Source organism: Lampetra fluviatilis, chromosome 3 (assembly GCF_964198595.1).
Source record: "Lampetra fluviatilis chromosome 3, kcLamFluv1.1, whole genome shotgun sequence".
Lineage (NCBI taxonomy): Eukaryota > Metazoa > Chordata > Hyperoartia > Petromyzontiformes > Petromyzontidae > Lampetra > Lampetra fluviatilis.
In genome coordinates, this window is record NC_136277.1 from 17,454,360 (window position 1) to 17,474,030 (window position 19,671).

The following is a 19,671-nucleotide window of genomic DNA, read 5'->3' on the forward strand; positions in this document are numbered from 1 at the left end:
CCTGGTGATATGGGTTCAATTCCTGGGCACACTGCCCACAATGTGGTGAGGTATAGTCAAATAATATATATTGGCTACAAAAGGGACAAGAGAAGTTCAACAAACAACCATACAATTTATAAGCTGTAGGGAGGGGCCTTTATCAAGCAGTGTATTGACAAAAGGATGTATTTTGTTTTTATTAGCACTAAACCCCATTGTGTCAGATCATTATCCACGTGTGTATTATGCACTCCTCTTTTGCCTTACCATAAATTACTTCTTGCCTCCTGACAATATCCTTCTTCTGCTTCTTGACAAACTTCTCCTCCATGGCCACACTCCATGACTCAGCTTCAAATAGCTTCTGTTCCATCTCAAAGTCGTACATTAAATTTGTCAAGTGCATATCTCCTGCGCCAGTCCAGGGAAAAAAAAAAGCGCGACGAATTAGAAATCTCTCAGCATTTTCCATAGGCTCATATAGTCGGAGTGAGAGATCCACAGTTCACTTTCACATTCATAAGCATAAAAGCCTGCTTTTGAAACCACTTCCTTGAACAGATGTCATCAAAAGATTTTCAAACATATATAAAACATAGAATCAGAATATTTATTTACACTGGAGGAATCCGATGTGCAATTCAAGCTCTTTTTCCCAGATGCCCAGCAGGGGCGGCTCAGAATGTGGCAATGAAAAGAAAATCCAAACACAATTGGAGTGCAAATTATAGGAAAAGTAAACAAATCACTTTAAAATATATACAAAAACGCAAATATTTTTTTATAGGTTAACAATTATCACCCTTTGCAATTGAAGGTAAAACAGGTATAATATGTGCCTTGCAAACACTTCAAATTCTCAGAAATGTTGCTGCAATCGTGGAAAATCTCATTCATAACACTATAACATTTACACAAAGTAGATCAAACTTATAAATTACAGCTTAAATTGTGCCAAAACACCTCATCTCGAGTACCCATATAGTCGTCTGCCACCTTATTTTATTTAAACAATCTTTGAGGAGCTTTAAATGTCTTCATATACCCTCAACCTAACAATCTATCCTGGATGATTCAATAAGTGTTACAACAAATACTGAAAATGTGCCCTAAAATGTATACTAATCTGAATTCCTACACATTTCTTCGTCATGAACTATTTTACACATTTAACTTTTTTCTACTTTACTCTTTGTTTGCAGACTTTAATGTTCTGATATTTTGTAAAATTTAATATTTCTATTTCACAGTTATATTTGTATTATTTAATTGTTCATGTCAAGCAGGTCTAATGCCTGTCACACAACCGAATCATATCACTGCCGAGATCCTGCGTTTTGGCCGTAAGAAATACAAGTTAAAACAGACTCTTAAGTTTTACAAGTCTCAATGCAACAACCAAATATCCCAAATAATGACTGTTAGAGAATGAGTCTTGAGACTCGGTAAATAACTTATAAAAATCCTGTTAAGCTAAGTTAGGGCCCATTGTGAAGACATGTTTACTTTCTTCGGGAGGCTTAGGAGAATATGTTTGTCATCAACTTTAATTGCCTTTGCTCCATTACCAGTAATTTAGCAAAGCAAGTAAGAAAATAGTCTGGACCTAATTCAGTCAAGTGTAATTGTGGTGAATTAATATATGCACATATACTATAGATTGAGAGACCGGTAATCTGCACAGTTGAAGGATGGCTTTTTTGTGGCTGTGATTATTAGTCCTTAAACTGACATGGATTCTGTAGAATCTCTTTAGCCGTTTAACAATTTAAAGTACAATTATTCTACATTATACAAATTCAAAAGATAGCATATTTACATGTGTATATCTGTGTATTTGCTGGTTAGATAATCTCAAATTAATGTGCTGGGTAATTGTTGGGCGTAATACACCGCCACCACTTTGGTTGAGCAGGTACTTCCAGTCAGGGGCCAACAGGGGGCAATAGCGAGTCCGGCCTGTGCTAAGCAGGACTCGTGGTTCAGGCATCCCGGGAGGGGGGGGACGGTTGAGAACCGGAGGGGGACACCCCAGGGCCCCGGGTGGGGGGCTGGGGGGGGTTGCGCAATAATCCAGGTCCCTTGAGAAGGTTCCAGATGGTGGGCGTGGCCAGGAACGGGGTGACCCTGGGAGCCCCATAAAAGATGGACCCCAGAGCAGCTGAGCTCAGTTCGCCTCAAGCCGAAGACCCAGAAGCCACCTGAAGATAGGACCCTGGACCCCAAGTCCCGCCGTCCTTATAAGGGCCGGGGCTCAGTGAGTCCAGCGCTCAATAGGCTAGGACCCTGAGGATCCCCCAACCCGACGCCCTCTTCTCAGGGCCGGGTCTGTGTGAGCCAGCGGGTGAGACCTGAGGACCTTGGCTGGGTCGGGTCAGCCTCCCCTAGGTCCCGCTAGGCAGAGGGCTCAGAGTGATTAGCTCAGTGGTTAGGGCACGATAGCCCAGAGGCCGTACCTCCTTAGGTTGTGGGTAGAAGGGGCCATTACCCCTTCATGTTAGGGACCTAGAGTTATTGTTGTTATAATAAATACGTGTTGCCTCCTACGAAGACTGAGTCTCCCTACAAACCCACTACATATATACATGTAAAATAAACAAATGAAAGAGCTAAAATATCTCACCTTCATCCGTCAAAGACTCCATGGAGACACCAATGTTCTGGTGTGCCAGGACGAGGGAGTCAATGGACTGGGACATGTTCCCAAGAAGCGTGTGAACACCTTTATCCATCTTATCCATATCCGCATACCCGCTGTAATCGGGTAAAAACAGTATCATAATTTTTTTTACAAATTACAGTTCAGATGGACCTGTTCATGAATTACTTCATTACTTGTTATAAATCGTGTGTGTATTGTACATATGGATTTGTATATGCTCTACCCGACCTGTATTATTCCGACTTAAATGTGTGAGCCAATAGAGTTATAATTGTATGTTTATATGCAGTTGGAAAATACATGAGAATCTTCATCCCCTACTGCAAACACTAGCAGGACCCTTCTGGAAACAGAGTCATGAAACTCAGCAAGGCTTTATTGGGTAAACAAGCATTAACAATATACATTACGGCACTGAGTAATAGTTGTGTTCTCCTAAGAACATGAATACCAATATAATATTTTTACAACAACAAATATTGATAACACTATATACTTTTCATTGCTAGGATATGTTGTTTACATATGGACTAAACGTCAGCTAATTTACAAGAACAAATATTAACAAAAAAAACGATTAACAGCTTTTTGCAGTGGTTTTTAATCTGCCTGCTTAAAAAAAATATCAGATGAACATTCACCTGCAATATGCACCCATGACGTGCATTCCACAATACACCTGTTAAGTGACATATTGTGCACAACACGTGCATGCAGAACGAATGCTGCTTGGAGAACGTTTCTTTTGTGTGTTGTGCATGCAGCAGAACATACATTGGAATTCCAAATGTGTCAATCAGAGTTGTCCAAACTACCAAACTATGGGCCAAAGACCAAATCCAAATAGGGGCTTAAATATGGCCTGCTGCAGATATAAAATTGTATCAAGTTAATAATCTTGGTCCACATTAGATTTGTGATAATTGTACATGCAGGGGGTTCAGGCATAGTCGGTGACCCTCAGTGAGACTACCATAGGAACATAGGAACATGCATGATTTTATCTCTGTACATATATCTTTCTCATATCTCTCTTCTGAATTCATCTAATTCATCTTTACTCGCTTATGAATCTCTCTCATTTCTCTTCTGAATTAATTGCTTATATCTCCCTATTATATTTATGTCAGACGAAAGATATCTGTCATATTTCTTGTCCGAATATATCGCTCATCTTTTATATAGCCCAAGGCTGAAGATAAACCTCATGTCTCTCTTATGAATATCTTTTATGCATCTTACTCTCATATAAATTCAGATCTCTATCTCTTGTGGCTCTCTTTATGAATCTCTCTCCTATCACTCACCTCCATATGAATCTCTGCCTTTTCTGTTACGTATTATATGTTTGTGGTACAAGGGTCTGAGTAAGGATGTGTAGTGAGCCATGGAGTGGGTTATTCAGGCTGCACGATGGGTCATCAAGTGGCACAGTAGGCTGTAAATAAGTTTAAGCATGACTATACCTTTACATATTTCACCCACTGTGCATTGGAGCAAGCACTGAGTTTTACAGTCGGGTATTAAGTGAGGATTTGGTGTCGTACACAGTGAGATGTTTCTTGCAGTGCAGAGTGGTGGCCTATACAATAACCAATGTGGTTGACATCAGTGGTATGTAGTGATGTGTAATGCGATGTCAACATACCCTGCCATGTTGATAGTCGACACACTCTTGGAGAGTGTGGAGCTGCTCATGGGGGTACGAAAGGTATGACTTCGGTCCGAGAACATTAAGTCGGCTGCCTCATTTGGTAGCACGACTGAGCGTGGCCGCTCACGCCTTTGTGGTGTTACTGCAAAAAGTGCGAGAAAAGGACAAATAGGAGTGTTAAAACAGGTGTCATTTTAGCCTGTGCCACAGAAGTGAAACATTACATGATACTACATTTGTTCTCCGATGTGTCTAAGCTGTAACGCATGTTGTTCAGCATTATGCTCAAAGTTTCGCTCCACAGCTTATTCATGAATTGAATTCAGCAACATGAGACATTATGCTGAACAACATGTGGTACAACACAACAACCTTTCGTGCAGCCATAGTTCAAATGAGTTCTCAGCACATGTACAGCCCTTTTGTCATTTCAATGCTAGAAAAGGGCCTCCCCCATGTTGTACAGACTAAGCCGGTTAACTAATCGTACTTCACTATGCTGGTCAGTGCAGGTTGGTGGAGGCAGGGAACACAGACACAGGAGCATATGAGTACAATACAACGATGGATTCTTCTGCACTGCCCTCTGCTGCCCATAACATTGCCAAGAAGAAAACATGATTTGACACCACCCATCAAAAACTAAAATCTATTTTCCTTTTGTTCTCGCCAGTGACTCTGTGATCAGGTTGGGTAGAATTATTTATTGTAAATACTTATATCATGACATAGTGATGTAGATCCTGATGTAGTATTACAATGTACTAAGCACATGGTCCATAATGAGATAGTCAAAGCGTTTCGTTGGTGTGGGTTGGTTAAGGGAACGATTCACCCTCTATGTAAAGATGTTCAAACACCAAATATATATATCTATTGCAAGGCATCAAGTCTGCATTAACCCCACATACTTGTGGCAAAACATGCAAACAAACATGCTCTGATAATATATGCATCGTCTTTGAAATTGATTGGCCTACACCAGAAACAGCCTTCTTTACAGCCTTGTCTCATGCGGTGCTAGACGAGAGAATGGCAAAAGGTGAACACAGTACAAAGGCAATGCAAGTATCAAAGTATTAATAGCTCGAGTTGAGCAGTTATATATATGGGGCATTTTTGCCAGTATCAAAATGATGAAAAAAAGAATCGGCTTTAACGTTTCTGGCAATAAAGCAAGTGTTAAGATGTTCAAACACCAAATACTTCCCTTGTCTTTGTACTGTTTGTATTTTGGCGTTCCCCAAATATACTTTACCTGACTCGACATACACTCATAGTCTTAAGTTTTTTTGCAGGATTAATTGACCCAACCTGACACACACATAAACCATAATATTCGGTCCTTATCCAAACTTTCCAAAACTGGACGTGAATAGGTAAGGAACACTGCATGTCACAGTCCACACTAGTGCGATGCACTGGTTGTCAAGACGGTGTAAAACGTGTGGTGACAATGGCATGAACCCGACTAAAATGTCTGACGGAAGGCATTGGGCTGTTTTTGTAATGGGGGGGGGGGAAACTTGAGCAGTGGATTTTTCCAGTTTTTTTGACAAAAGTAGCATATTTTTGTTTAAATCCATCAACACATGAATAAGGATCATAATATTTTGTTTTACGCACAAAAACATGCTGAAATGATCCATGCTTTCTGGTTAAGTGCACTGCTTTGCAAAAATACAGTAACAATATTAAATACAACATTTTTGTGGGGCATACATTGTATGCAATATTTTTTCATTTTTTGCGGTTTGAGAATATTAGAATGTTACAATCAGACTGAGTATCAAGGCAAAACTTCACCCGCATAGCACAATTAACACACTTAAAATAATTAAAATTGGTATAAATGTTATAAAGAATACCAAACACTAAGCGGCGTGTATAGTAAAACAATGTGTAGCTATCAGTAGTTTGTGTATGTGTTCTATTTACCCATGTTATTCCAATTGTGTTGAAAGAATGTAGCATCTTGTCTTATCAGCAACAAGTTTAATAAACCAATCAATTTCAAGGACAGTGCATACATTATCAGAGTTGTTATTTTTTTGCATTCCGACCGCAGGTATTGTGGTCAATGCAAAAATGACTCCTTGTAAAAAAAGGTGTCAGTTTTGTTGCCAGATAAAATGGTAAAAAAAACAATTATCAAACTTAATAAAGTTATTTCTTTTTACATGCAAACCAAAATATTGTCATAAATGGATAACTGGTAATGCCATTTCATATTTTATTGATAGAAAGTAACAATGGATCATACAACGTTTCTGAACGCTTTCACATTTTACTTTGTATGCCGTGTCAAGCGTCATCTGGCCACTTTATAAACGGTGGACAGAGTTTAAACAGAAAATGTATTCCACAATGTTGGTCGTCACTGCATGTGCCATGAAATGTTATGCATGTTAGAGCCATATTATACTTATGTATATCACCAACACAAATGTTAATATTACTGATATTAACAATGAAATTATGACAATTTATAAATGCTCATAGAAAAGCTTCGTAGCCAATAAAAGGTACAAACTTGAGATAGTTGCAAAAGTAGGCTTTCCTGTATCTGGAAGTTGCATCGGGCTTGGAATTTCCTGCAAAAACAACAAATTAATTGAAGGCAAATTGAACTCCCATTCGCGTAACATGATGCAATACAAGCTGCTATTGTAGTTGTGAGCCCTGTACAACACATTCCTGCGGAGGGAGCTGGTAGGAACGTTGGGTTGCTCGGTCACTGGCCAGGATCAACGATGGCGTGGTGTATTCCGCAAATATGCCTGACTGAGGGCTGGCACAAGCCGGCGTGAGTAGGTTAAACGTTGAGTTTCATAAGGGCACCACGGGGTGACCAGCCCCTCCCCACCCAGCCCCACCCCCCACCCCTCCCACCCCCCACCCAGCCCCTCCCCACCCAGCCCCTCCCTGCACGACGGACACAATAATCCCCTGTGGGCTGGTGTAACCAGAAGGTTCCTACCAGTATAATGTTTTATCAAATGTACACAATGACCGTTTTAAGTAGGGGTAGAATGAACATGTCATAAGTGAAACACAAACTCAATGTTGATGCCACAGTTATCAGATGACCTGTAGGTGGCCTGGCTGTTAAAAGGTGAACAGAATGTATGTTTGGAAACAAGTGTCGTGATAGCAAGTCCGTTGCTAGGGATGCCTCCCCGAACTATGATCTTCCTTAAAGAGGTGTGGCACAGAAGATTGCTTTCTCAATTCTAATGCAAACATTAGAACATACACTGTTCATACTCCAATGTGACATGACATGCCCCCTTAAAGGTGCTTTTCTGCAGCAGCAGGCATAATGTTGTACAACCAAGGCAATGTTTGACTGAAACCTTTAGTTAGGTTAAGGTTTTTACTTGAAATACTATATTTAGTATTGCAAGGGATACATGGACATCAGTACAAGGAAAGAACCATTAATGATACTATATTTTTGTAGTTGTTAAGAATTTTCAAATCTGGAATATAAGCCAAATCATGCGTAGCAAAAATATAGTAAAACATGGTAAATTAAGATACTGCACCCTGAACATCCCCTTTACTTCTGATGATATATTTTAATGGCCCAACAATAGCAGGAAAATTATTATGCTGACTTGTTCAGGAGTATATGAAGAACACGTAGCTTCAAAAAGTATTCCCCAGAAATGTGCTCATTCATTCTCCACTATAAATTCAATATTTCAATTGAACAAATTACAACATTAAGATCACTGATGCTAACACACATTCATATTTGTAAACATAATAATACTACACAACTTTCATTTTATACTTCACCTATTTAAGTGATTCTAGAAAGAAAACAAGCATGGTACGTTGTACTGATAATAATTCGGGTTAACTTAAAAAGCAAATATATCCTTACCCTGAGCTTGTTCATAGGACAGGGTGGTACTTTGTCTTTGCATGCTTTATGGGCCATCACGCTGCAATCTGAGCAAGCAATACAACAGCTGTACGTTTTTATGGGTTCCTTGTTTCATGCATGCAAATACAGTGAGAATTTTAATTTAAAGTGTTGGTACAATAAATCGGAATAAAAACTAACACAAATATTAATACGTGGTTATACAAAGCATCTGAAAATAACATTTTCAAATAAAGTTATCAGTCCTAAGAAAATATTGGATTTTTTGGCCAAAATATTAATTTATCAAGTCCCTGGTGGGAACACAAACAGAATGTCAAGGAAATTCAAGCTGGGCAGTTCATTCAGAAACTAGAGAACACATATATGGTCAATGAACTCCATAATGTACTTGTGCACACAACAAGGTATTTGCTATGACAAGACCTGCATACATGAAGCACCATGCAATACATATGGGATCCTAAAAAAAAATTATATTATCTCATCCTAATGTGGGGGGAGATGACATTTCAGAGTTATGAAATGCAATGGCAGTTGTAAATATCAACAAGACAATACCAATTTTCAGTGCACGGACTGCTGCAAAGCCATATCTCATCAACAATAATACATTGTGTAGCTTGAAAATAAACTTGATGAAGAACATGAAGGATTGTGACACCACATCACATATTAAGGTCGTCCAACTTTTAAAACAATGTGCAATTTCGCCTAGATGGTATTAGTTGCGTAAAAGGTAACATGAAAGCACGTAACAGGTGGGCCTCGGGAAGGCCAGTCCTTCCACCCTAAACTCCATCAAGGCTTTCCTGAGGCCCTCTTATGGCGAGCAGACCTCGACATTGTTATTGAGCTCCTGAACATATTGCCATACACAATAACGGAATAGTAATACTTTTAACTCAATCAAACTATTTCGGTGTTTAATGGTTGTTATGGAGAAAATATTGAACATTTTTGCATAATACTAAAATACATGTTTCCTTGCAGCAGCTTTAAAAATATAGTACAGTTTAAAGACGAGAGATGGTAGTCGTCTCAAATGTAACTAAATTAAGCTACTGTAGGACATTAAAAAAAAGCGAAATCAGCATTCAGTGATTCAGCGGTTGCTATGATCAAGCAACGAAGTTAATGAAATAAATGTAAGAAATAAGAATTGTCAGTAGAATTATGTTTTTTTACAACGATTTCAGCAAAGAAGACAGTTGGCAAAATATGATACTTAAGGCACCCCAAGAGTTTGATTGCTATGGCATCAAAAGTGATTACATTGCCAATAAAAACAGACAAAAAAGTAACGAAAGTTAAGTTTCCAAAACAAGCCCAATGAACAATTGCTAAAGCCATAGCACAAGTGTGATGAGAAGACCTTGGTGGAATATTCAGTCACTTATAATGCCAAAGGCAACAATTCTGTTTTAAAGACTTATAGACCTCATGGCAATTACAGAAATACAAGTTACCTGGAGTTTACACATTATCATCCACACTTCCGATTAATAATTTCGTCAAACACGAGAAAATTATATCATTATCAGGATCAGAAGAACATGTTACAAACTTATATTCAATAAACTTCTCTTTGGACTGAAAGTAGTGGCAGAAATGAACATCCTCTATCATCAGCGTCATAGGTTCTTCATAGGTTCATGTGTCCCCATTACAGATGGAAATCTCAGGTAAAGGGTTACTTTATAAATGAATGCAATGCCATGTATGAAAAACAAGTTTAGGTAAAACACAAACATTAAATTACTTATCATTTCACTCCAAAAAGTTCATCTTCAAATGAAGAAAAGCAGGAAAATCAATGCTCTTAACAATATGGCATGGATCAAAAACAGACAATGAAAATTTAACAAATCTCTAAAGTGCATAAAGGAGAGATATATGCTTGCAATTACACTGAAAAACAGAAACATGAATGAATGGATCAGATAATAAATACAAATCTGAATATTCATATTAATTCTGAAGTAAAGTTCGTCAGGCTAGGGCAGGATACGTCATTGGCAGGGATGATGGCAGACTGGACAAATGAGATCATGGCACCCAAATGAAAGAATGTGCCCAAGAGAACAGCCAGATAGGTGATTAGCACAAGTTCAGATGTAACATTTATTGTGGCATCATAGGACATTGAGGAATATGGGGGGGGGGGGGGGGGGCTTCATCTAGTAGTGAACAGACAAGGGGTAGTGGTACAGACAAGGGTTTACAATCTCACTCCAAAATGTTGCAATATTTTGATGAAAACTGCGAATGTTGAACAAGACATTATCCAGTAACAGGAATGGCTAATTTATGGCATACTTACTCTGGCAGCGCATGGCTTCCTTGTGCTTCAGAATGGCGGAACAGTAACGGCAATGCGCCGACATAGGTGGAGGGCTTACCACCTCAAATTGGTGGCCAGTGCCCATTTGTGGCCCTTTTTCCCTGTCACGATCTTTCAGTCGATCCTTCTCTTTTTGTTTCCCCTGCAAGTGGATGAATTGATACACACAAACATCTCACTTTTAACTAACATTGGTTAAATAAATTTGCTGTTACCAAGCACATGCGATGGCCGCCATGGCAATACTATATATGTGCAGTAGAAAGTCTAGCAAAACAACAATTGGCTTTCTATTTGCATTTCTGGCGTTCACACACCACACAAGGTATTCACGATCTGGTGGAGTTAATAATGTACATATTCAGAAATCTAAACGCACGTACTTTAGATTTGGCACAGCACACAATGTAATCTCCATAACAGCACTCTTTCCGCACACATACAAATTATATGAAAAGACCAAAAAACATCAAGTACATAATATGATACACATAAATATAAACAATTGTTCAAATACTTTTTGCTTCAGAAGTGTATTAATATTAACAGGTGTTAATTTAATAACATTAGATATATTAATGCCAGTCGATAGTTATATGGAAATAAAATAGAAGCCTTGAATACCACGTAAGACATTACCTTCGGCAAATTAAACGCAAAAGACATTGTAGCAGTCCAAGACGATGACTAAGTAATGTCACGCAAAACGGTCTATACTTCCTTGCTGCTGGTAACACTCATCACAAAACTTTGCTCAAAAGCGACGCTACACAATTCAGTTTCACTTAGATGACTGAAAACCACCATACGATTCTGGCGGTAATCAAGAATTTCCAATTTTTAAAAAAAATATGTTTTACATACATTCGGAAAGACTAAGATTTTGTACTGCTTCAGCTAAACGTACACTGAAGGAACTGCGCGCTTAAACAGTCTCCTCGTTTGTACTTTAACCCCTGCAGATAAGACCTGAACTTTCTACAGTGAATCACGTTACTACAATGCCACTAAAACCCCACCCTTCCGACACTGTACTCAATAATGAAGTTGAACATGTCAGCGAGCTGACTAATCCTTAAACTTCCTATAAGAACATCACGTCAAGGATTTTAAATTTGTAGTTAAAGAAAACTAAATTATGTTTTGTAACACACGACCAAAGTAGATTGTGTAAATATTGCATACAAGCTTGAAACATAGCACCAAAATTAGGACCAATATTTATATCTTCCATACCACACCAGTTTTGATATTTACATTACATAAACTGACACCAATTGGTCATCTAAAATTATACTTTGTTGTTGTTTGACTATACAATGGCAAAATACAATTGGAAAAATTGCATTTCATATAAACACAAATGCTTTGGTAATGACTTCAAATAAGGTATTTACATGCATGCATGCTTGTATTTAGGATGTTTTCATTGTGCACAATAACATTCTCCCTTTTTACAAAAACTGGATATCATGGATATGCCTCAAATTCGAATTTAACACTCACCTATCGTGTGGCTGAATTCTAGAAAGCACATAAGGCTACATATGCATATTCTTTTCAATGCTCAATTACAGCACTTGCAATATTAACAGCAAGACTTAGTATTACACCGTACTGTACTCAGTGGTGACCTAAGATTATACTGTCGTTCAACAAAACCACAAACTCAACATAATTGTTTTAGTTTCACTACATATGTTCAGGTTGTTGATGAATACAATACGGAGTTGATGTATAATAATATACCAGTGGAAGTTATTATTACAGAGACTGTAGTTTTCAATTTTGATGCTGCAGTTTTCAATTAAAACCCAGGCCTCCTAAAACTGTAGATTCGCTATAAATAGCGCCACATATCTACAAACCAAGCCTGGCTGCGTCTACAAACTAGTGAGTGCGCGGAGTGCGCAGTTGCGTAATCCGCGGCAAGACGTACCGCATCGTTATACCGAGCATTGCAGCTGCAGCAACATGGGAGGGAAGAAAGTGGCGACGCCGTTCCAATCCTCACACACCCTTCAGTATGGGATGGAGCTCATCACGACGGAGGCCAATGGCGCGCAGTCCTGTCGCTGCTTGTTCTGTGTTCACCAAGGCCGTGATGTGGTCGAGGTGACGGGCGACTCGGGCCGCAAGCGCAAGAACCGCACCGACATCAAGTACTTCACGAAGCCGTTCCTGCCGCATCAGTACCGCCACCATCTTGAAGGGCAGCACAAGGAATCGTGGATGCTCTACCAGACGCTGTCGCCCGATGAGAAGAAGAGCTACTTCAACGGCATGGCCAAGCGCACCAACACGCTCCACAACTACATGGACCTGTCGACCGCGTCGATCGACTACGTGATCCAGAACAGCATCATTGAGACAATTATCGGGGACTTGTTCTTTCGCGATGACGACGAGGACAGCGGCGACGACAACGACGACGAGGACGCGGCCGCAGCCATCGCCAAGAAGGCCGCCAAGAAGGCCAAGGAGAAGGTCAACGCGATGAAGCTGTTCGTCAAGAAAGTGAACATCGAGACGGGGACATATACGTACACGGCAACAATCAAGAACGAGATGCGCTTCGAGCTCGCCATGGACCACGTGGGTGTCGGCATGTCGTTCCGTCAAACGGCTGCTGCCATCGATCATGCCAGGATCCGCACCAACACGCCGAAGCTGCAGGGCATGAACGACCTCATCGTCGCACAGTCAATCCGTGTTCTGGTGGCCGTCGGGCTGCAGATGATCGCCAGGATAATCGACGATCCATCGGTGTGGGCCTTCTCTCTGGCTGGCGACGGCAGTACTCACCGCGGCCAGTCGTTCTTCGACCTGCGCACCCGCGTTTGTTACCGCGGCTTCCTCGTCAATCTGCACCTGGTCGCGATCCCTATGTTCGAGCGTCACACTGCTCAGAACATCTTCTGCATGCTCGTCAAGTTCCTCGACGCGCTGTACCCCAACTGGCGCGCCAAGCTAATCGGCTTTTCATCGGACGGCGAGAATACGATGACTGGGCGTCATGGGGGGCTGGTGACGCTCATTGTGAAGGAGGCCGAGAACGACGTCATTCGAATCTGGTGTCCGCCTCATCAGATCGATATTGTGGTCAAGAAATCCGCCGAGTGCATCTTCGATGGCAGCTGGGTGAAGATCGTGTACGACTTTTCGGTGTACCTCCGTGCCAAAAACAACCTGATCATCAAGATGAAGGTCAAGTGCCTCAGGAAGGCTAACCGATGGGCCAATCTCGGGAACGTGCTCAAGTTCTACAAGCAGTACCGCCGAGCATTGATCGAGTACACTACTGAGAACAACCCCGCGAAGCTGCCCACCGCCGATTGGTGGGTTCTTACCTACGCGCTCGCGCCCGCCATCGACACCATCAACGTCACTATCGTCCAGCTCCAGAGCCAGTCGCTGCTCATCGCGCAGCAGGAGGAGCATATTCAGTCGCTTATCGGGTCGCTCACCGTTTTGTTCAGTGTTGAGATTGTTGATGGCGTCAACAATCATGATGAGGCGTACGTGTCGTATCATGATCAGTCGATGCGCATCGCGTCTGCCGCGATCATTGCCCACATTGAGGACCAGGGATCGTTTGCGCAGGAGAGCTACGAGGGTCTCAATGAGGTCGACAAGACAAGGATCGTCAAGGAGATCTCGATATATGCGATGACGCTGATCGAGGGTCTCAACGACGTCAAAGCAGAGCGTAACGACGCCAATCGAGCTCTCGACCAGGATGCGGCGCCCGTGATGCCCGCTCAGCTCGTGAAGATGCGTCCTGGTGTGTTCGTGAAGGACATGCTGGCAGTGCGTCGCGTGCATGTTACGAAATTCTGGTCAGCTGTGAAGGTCGACATGGTCAAGGAGGAGCATCGCCAACTGGTCAAGCTCTACAAGGAGGACACGATCATTCACGACGCCATCAACAAGCACACCAACACGACGACATTCAACGACGCGTGGGATGTGCTGCCGAGTGGTTTCGACAACCTCCGCGCTTTCAGCGGCGGGTTGGCATCGGTGCTCGCCAACACGACGGCGGTCGAGTCAGACTTCTCGATACTCAAGTGGGAACTCGATGAGTTCCGCAGTTCTATGATGCATCTGTCCCTTGAGGGCATCTTCCAGACAAAGCAGCGTCGCCTCCTGGTGTCGTTGCTTCGTTAGCGAGCGTAAATCAATGAAACAATGGGGCTCTATAGATGATCTACATTTATTCTACAAACTAATCCTGGCGGTGTCTACAAACTAAGCTAGTCTGTATAGTTTGTAGATATGCACAGTTTTAGGAGGCCTGATTAAAACCTCATGTAGTTTTAATTTTCAATTTGTAATCACAAGACGACCATTATTGTAGTGATAATATAGGACCAGAAAATGGTTTGCACACTGTGCTATGAACCTGGCGACCTGAGTTAGATTCCTGGCCATGGTGAACATCAATGGCAACAGAACTTGCCCCGAGTGCTCATTTCACTAATCTGCAGTGGCCAGCATGGTGAAGTATAATCAAACAAACTCCCATGTTCACTAATGCTTGGAGAGACCTTAATCCAGCAGCATATTGACAAAGGCTTTAATCACCTTAATAATGTGTAATCAACGTGGTATAAAATCACAAAACCACATGGCATAAAACTTAACACTGTATAAGCAATGAACAAATCCAAGTAAAAAAATATATTTATATTTACTTAATATAACGACATACTTGTTACTCTGAAATAAGAAATAAGCACAACGCTTCCAGTTAGCATATCGTGTTGGATAATTCAAACTCTTTTTAAAAGTCCCATTTTGTTTTTTGAAGAAGAAAAAACACACCCCTACTGTTACAAAGCCCTCTTAGGCCTGAACAGCCCGTTTTAGTTGTTTGCAAGTGTGAATGGCTGCCATTAAAATCACACTGTCCCATGCACACAATGCAAAGGCCACAAGTAATGCAGCATTCTCTTTTCACCAACGCTTTTGCAAACCGTTTTCCCAAAGCATTTGCCTGTAAATGTGTGCTTTAGTCAGACAGTACATTATTTCAGCAAGAGAATAGATGTTGAACTGTATTTCACAAACTGACTTCATGGCCTTGACCCTTGTCTTTCACATTTAGTTCTGTTCTCCTCCCAATGATCTGTATCAGTAACCAAAGCCTCCCCGATGACACCACGAATTCAATTCTGCTAAGTGTTCATGTCACGGTCTCGATTACCCTCTCATCTGCATCACATTTTCTGCAATTTGTGTTCCTCAATCCTAAACAGAATCTTTATTTTACAAAATATTGTTTTATATTTCTTCCTGAGTGTGGTTAAGTCTTGGGTCATATCGACACCACCCCCTGTGTGTACCTCTCTCTCTCTTCCATACCCTTCAATTACTGGTAAAACTTTCCACCAGCTTTGAGCAGGTGGAACATTGCACATGCACGGAGGGAGTGGCAACAGGCATTTAAAAAGCTCATTGGCACACCCAAGATGACGAGCCATTTCATACGTAAGCTTCCATGATCAATATTACAATTCATAATTGGTTTATTTTGGGTGATAGTGTAGGTAGACGTTTCACTGGAGATTACACCCAGTACCATCAGGTGTTAGCAAGAGCTCAAATCTCAAGTTGATCTGAACTTTTGCTCACACTTGATGATAATGATGCTGGTTGTAATATTTGGCGAAAATTGCATAACATGTTCCAAATTTAGCTTGCTTTTTAAGATACATGAGAATAGGGTTTCCCCCTTTTTTCTGGCAACAAAACAGGTGTTAAGATGTTAAAAAACCAAACTGAAACCTTTAACAAGGAATCATGTCTGCATTAACCACAATACTTGTGGTCAGAATGCAAACAAAAAACATACTCTGATAATTTATGCATTGTCTTTGAAACTGATTGGTCCACACCAGAGAAAGCTTTCTTTTGAGCCTTGTCTCAAAACGGTGTTCGACCAGAGGATGCCAAAAGGCAATGCCACTATCAGAGTAATGAGAGCTCCGGGTGAGCAGCTACATCATGGGACCTCCTTTGCCAGGACCAACATATGAGAATAGGTTTTCCCCTTTTTTCTGGCAACAAAACATACGATACATATTTGCTAAAAAACAGAATCAATTGGCAAGTTTGCCCTCCTCACAAATTGATTTGTTTGGCGTGTAAGGTGTTTGAGGGTGATAGCTCGAGTTGGCTTCATACTTACATCCATAAAAAAACAATTATGAATCACAACTAGCCATGGCCACTTTAGCAGCAGTGATGCTCACAAAACCAGGTAATTTATTTCTAGTCACATGTTTATTAGAATCACTGGATTTTGGTGGAAACTGTAAAAAAAAGAATAACTTAGCTGTCAATTACAATTTGTTTTATGCAGTAAAGATCCCTACTGGTTATATCAGAATTGCGCCCAATACTGCTAATTAATGCTTACATTTCATGTGGCAAGGTGATACATCTGATGACAGCATATTTGATATCAAATACATGCTTTTATATTTAAAATAACATTTCCTGGGTCTTCCTTTTAAAAGGAATGATAAATAATGTTTCTGCACGCACAAGAACTTGCGTTCGTTCACACTCATGCGCTTAACTTACTTGGTGTTATTCGGTCCAAAGGCAGTTCCTGGGCTAAGAATTACCAATAAAAGTATATTAGTGAACCTTCCAAAACTAGTTTAGTACCAATAAAACCTATGTGCTACTTTGACCCTGCCTTAAAATCTGTCAAGACAGTCAAAGCGTAAAAGGTTGAGGTGATTTGTGCCGAGGCTTGTTGACGAAATGTTGCAGAGCAGTTGTTTTTTATTTAGATGTTCGAAATGAGGATGTTTATAAAATAGACTACAGTATGTTTTATTAATATAAAAACCACGTATATACATCTAAAAAGCAAGAATCAATGTTGCTGCTTTGAATTTGTATACAGTGCAATTAATAATCAAAACGTGTTTTTTTTCTGTTTATGAAAATAATATCGTAGAAAAAAAAATGTCTTTACTTATTTAAACATGCACACTGATTGGAATGCTGTTGACAAGAATTGATGTGTCCTACAATGCTTACATTAAGTTGAAATGAGATTATTATTATCATTGCTTGAAACTATTATTAGACCAGGTTAGTCATATTAAGCAATCTTTCACCAAAATTATTAATACTCTCTTATTTGTAAGAACTACTCCATTTGGAATTTCAGCCCAAACATCCTGCTACAGAAATTGAGACACATCTATAAGGACCACCCACTGCATGATCCCCGATTTAAATATATTTTGCCCACAGTGTGTAAATATTAACAATTGCTAAATGCAACACTGTGGATGCAATAACCAACAATGAAGCAATGCAAGACCACACAGCACTTGGGAGTTAGTAGTTTGAATGACGCTGCTTAACAATGCAGCTGCGTCTGGTACACGGATTTGCCAAGGGAGTGGTTCCAAACATGTTGCGTATCCTATACCTCCACCAGATGTATAAATGGTACACATAACCCTGCCATAATATGGGTTTTATATTTATAAAAGCCAGATTTCCCCCTAAATGTATGTATCTGCATACTGCACATTAACTCGATATTTACAATGTTATAAATACACTTAAAATACCCTTAAGCCAAAAGAATCACTTGCCATCACCACGAATATTTTATAATGCACAATCAGAGTACGTGGTTGACCGTGGCATCCAAGCTCACGGGATCACTAAATTCAAGACAACAGATAAGAATGTAGCTTTGGAATGTTTAGTGTACAAATGCATAGTGAATTCAACACAATAGATTAATATACCTATGGACTTGTTAGCACACACAAGCGAAGCTGCACTACGAAGTAACCCTGTACAAGCATTCCCCACACTATTATGTTAAATATCTCACATCTCCCAAAAGGTTTCACAACTGGTACCTTGTACAAAAGGTTGTGCAAACGACGGCATTAAGGTATGGTTAGTTTTTACTTCTCTCTTACTCTCGTACACCATGCACTCAGAACATTACAAGATACCTTCCTGGCTACTATTGCTCAGACATCATAAGAGACAGTTTAACACATCGTACTCAAATTGTAAATGACGGTGATTCACTCTTCAACACACAGGTGGGCTAAAGTAGTGAACTATTTGTCCTTTGGCCATGTCGGATGGTGGAGGGTTACGACACATTTATACTGGTAGGAACCTCCTGGTTACACCAGCCCACAGGGGATTATTGTGTCCGTCCGTCGTGCAGGGAGGGCCTGGGTGGGGAGGGAGGGGCTAGGTGGGGAGGGGAGGGTGGGGAGGGGCTGGGTGGGGAGGGTGGGAAGGGGGGATTTAAATAAAATATGCACAATTTCTACCAAGAGGAGACGTTTGTTCAACTGTGTCTCTATTTTCAAGCTGAGCAATGTTCACTCAACAGGGGTGACGAAGACATGGACTGCTAAATCACAACATTCTCTTCACAAGGGTACAAATCTTTATTATCTACACAGGCTAGCTTAAAAAAACTAATACACATACAGTACATACCGCCATATACTATTAGCTATGTAAAAAATAAAGTGTCCATTGTTTCCTTGCGTCTACCAAAACATTCACATATAAAGAAATAAAATGTACTGGTTTCCCTGGTGAAAGAGTTTTGTTGAAAAAACAAACACTATGTTTGATGCTACAAGGCTGAAATCACATATATTTTGCTTTCCGATTCCTTCATATTCACTAAACTTAAGCATTAATTCATCAACTTCCCATGGGATACATAGATTCAAATTCCTCAAGAAGACCCATTAACTTACGTGAATGTAGGAATGATACTGTGTTTTTTAAACGTGACCATTTAAGTAAAATTAATTCAACTGCAACTTGGAATTTTACCAAGAACACTCTGTCAACATGTATGGTTAAGCTTTAAACAGTCTGTTACAATAATCTTGTTCTCTCAGATGGTATTTAGTTACACCAACACAATAAACCTGAATGTCTTTATAATCACATGATCACACGCTTTTATTTTAAAAAAATCTCAACGCGAGAATCATATCCTACACACATTTGCATGATTACAGCAAAACAATGGCTAGTTGTATTTATAGGGGGATCACTGGCCCAGCTAGCTGAAAAGTCTGGCTAGTTGCAAATATAACGAAAATAAA

The 19,671-nt window shown here is 40.3% G+C and overlaps 1 protein-coding gene across 10 annotated transcripts in view; it reads right to left on the reverse strand.

Moving 5' to 3' along the window:
- The window catches only part of LOC144953594 (uncharacterized), a 194,153-nt gene that overhangs the window by 17,927 nt on the left and 156,555 nt on the right, over positions 1-19,671 (reverse strand). For all 10 annotated transcript variants that reach the window (XM_078884172.1, XM_078884205.1, XM_078884199.1 and 7 more), the window contains 6 exons: positions 10,517-10,679; positions 8,191-8,258; positions 6,832-6,892; positions 4,293-4,440; positions 2,606-2,736; positions 250-393 (listed from right to left, as the gene is read on the reverse strand). In XM_078884172.1, coding sequence (XP_078740298.1) covers positions 250-393; positions 2,606-2,736; positions 4,293-4,440; positions 6,832-6,892; positions 8,191-8,258; positions 10,517-10,679 — 715 coding nt within the window. The remainder of the gene's footprint in view (positions 1-249; positions 394-2,605; positions 2,737-4,292; positions 4,441-6,831; positions 6,893-8,190; positions 8,259-10,516; positions 10,680-19,671) is intronic.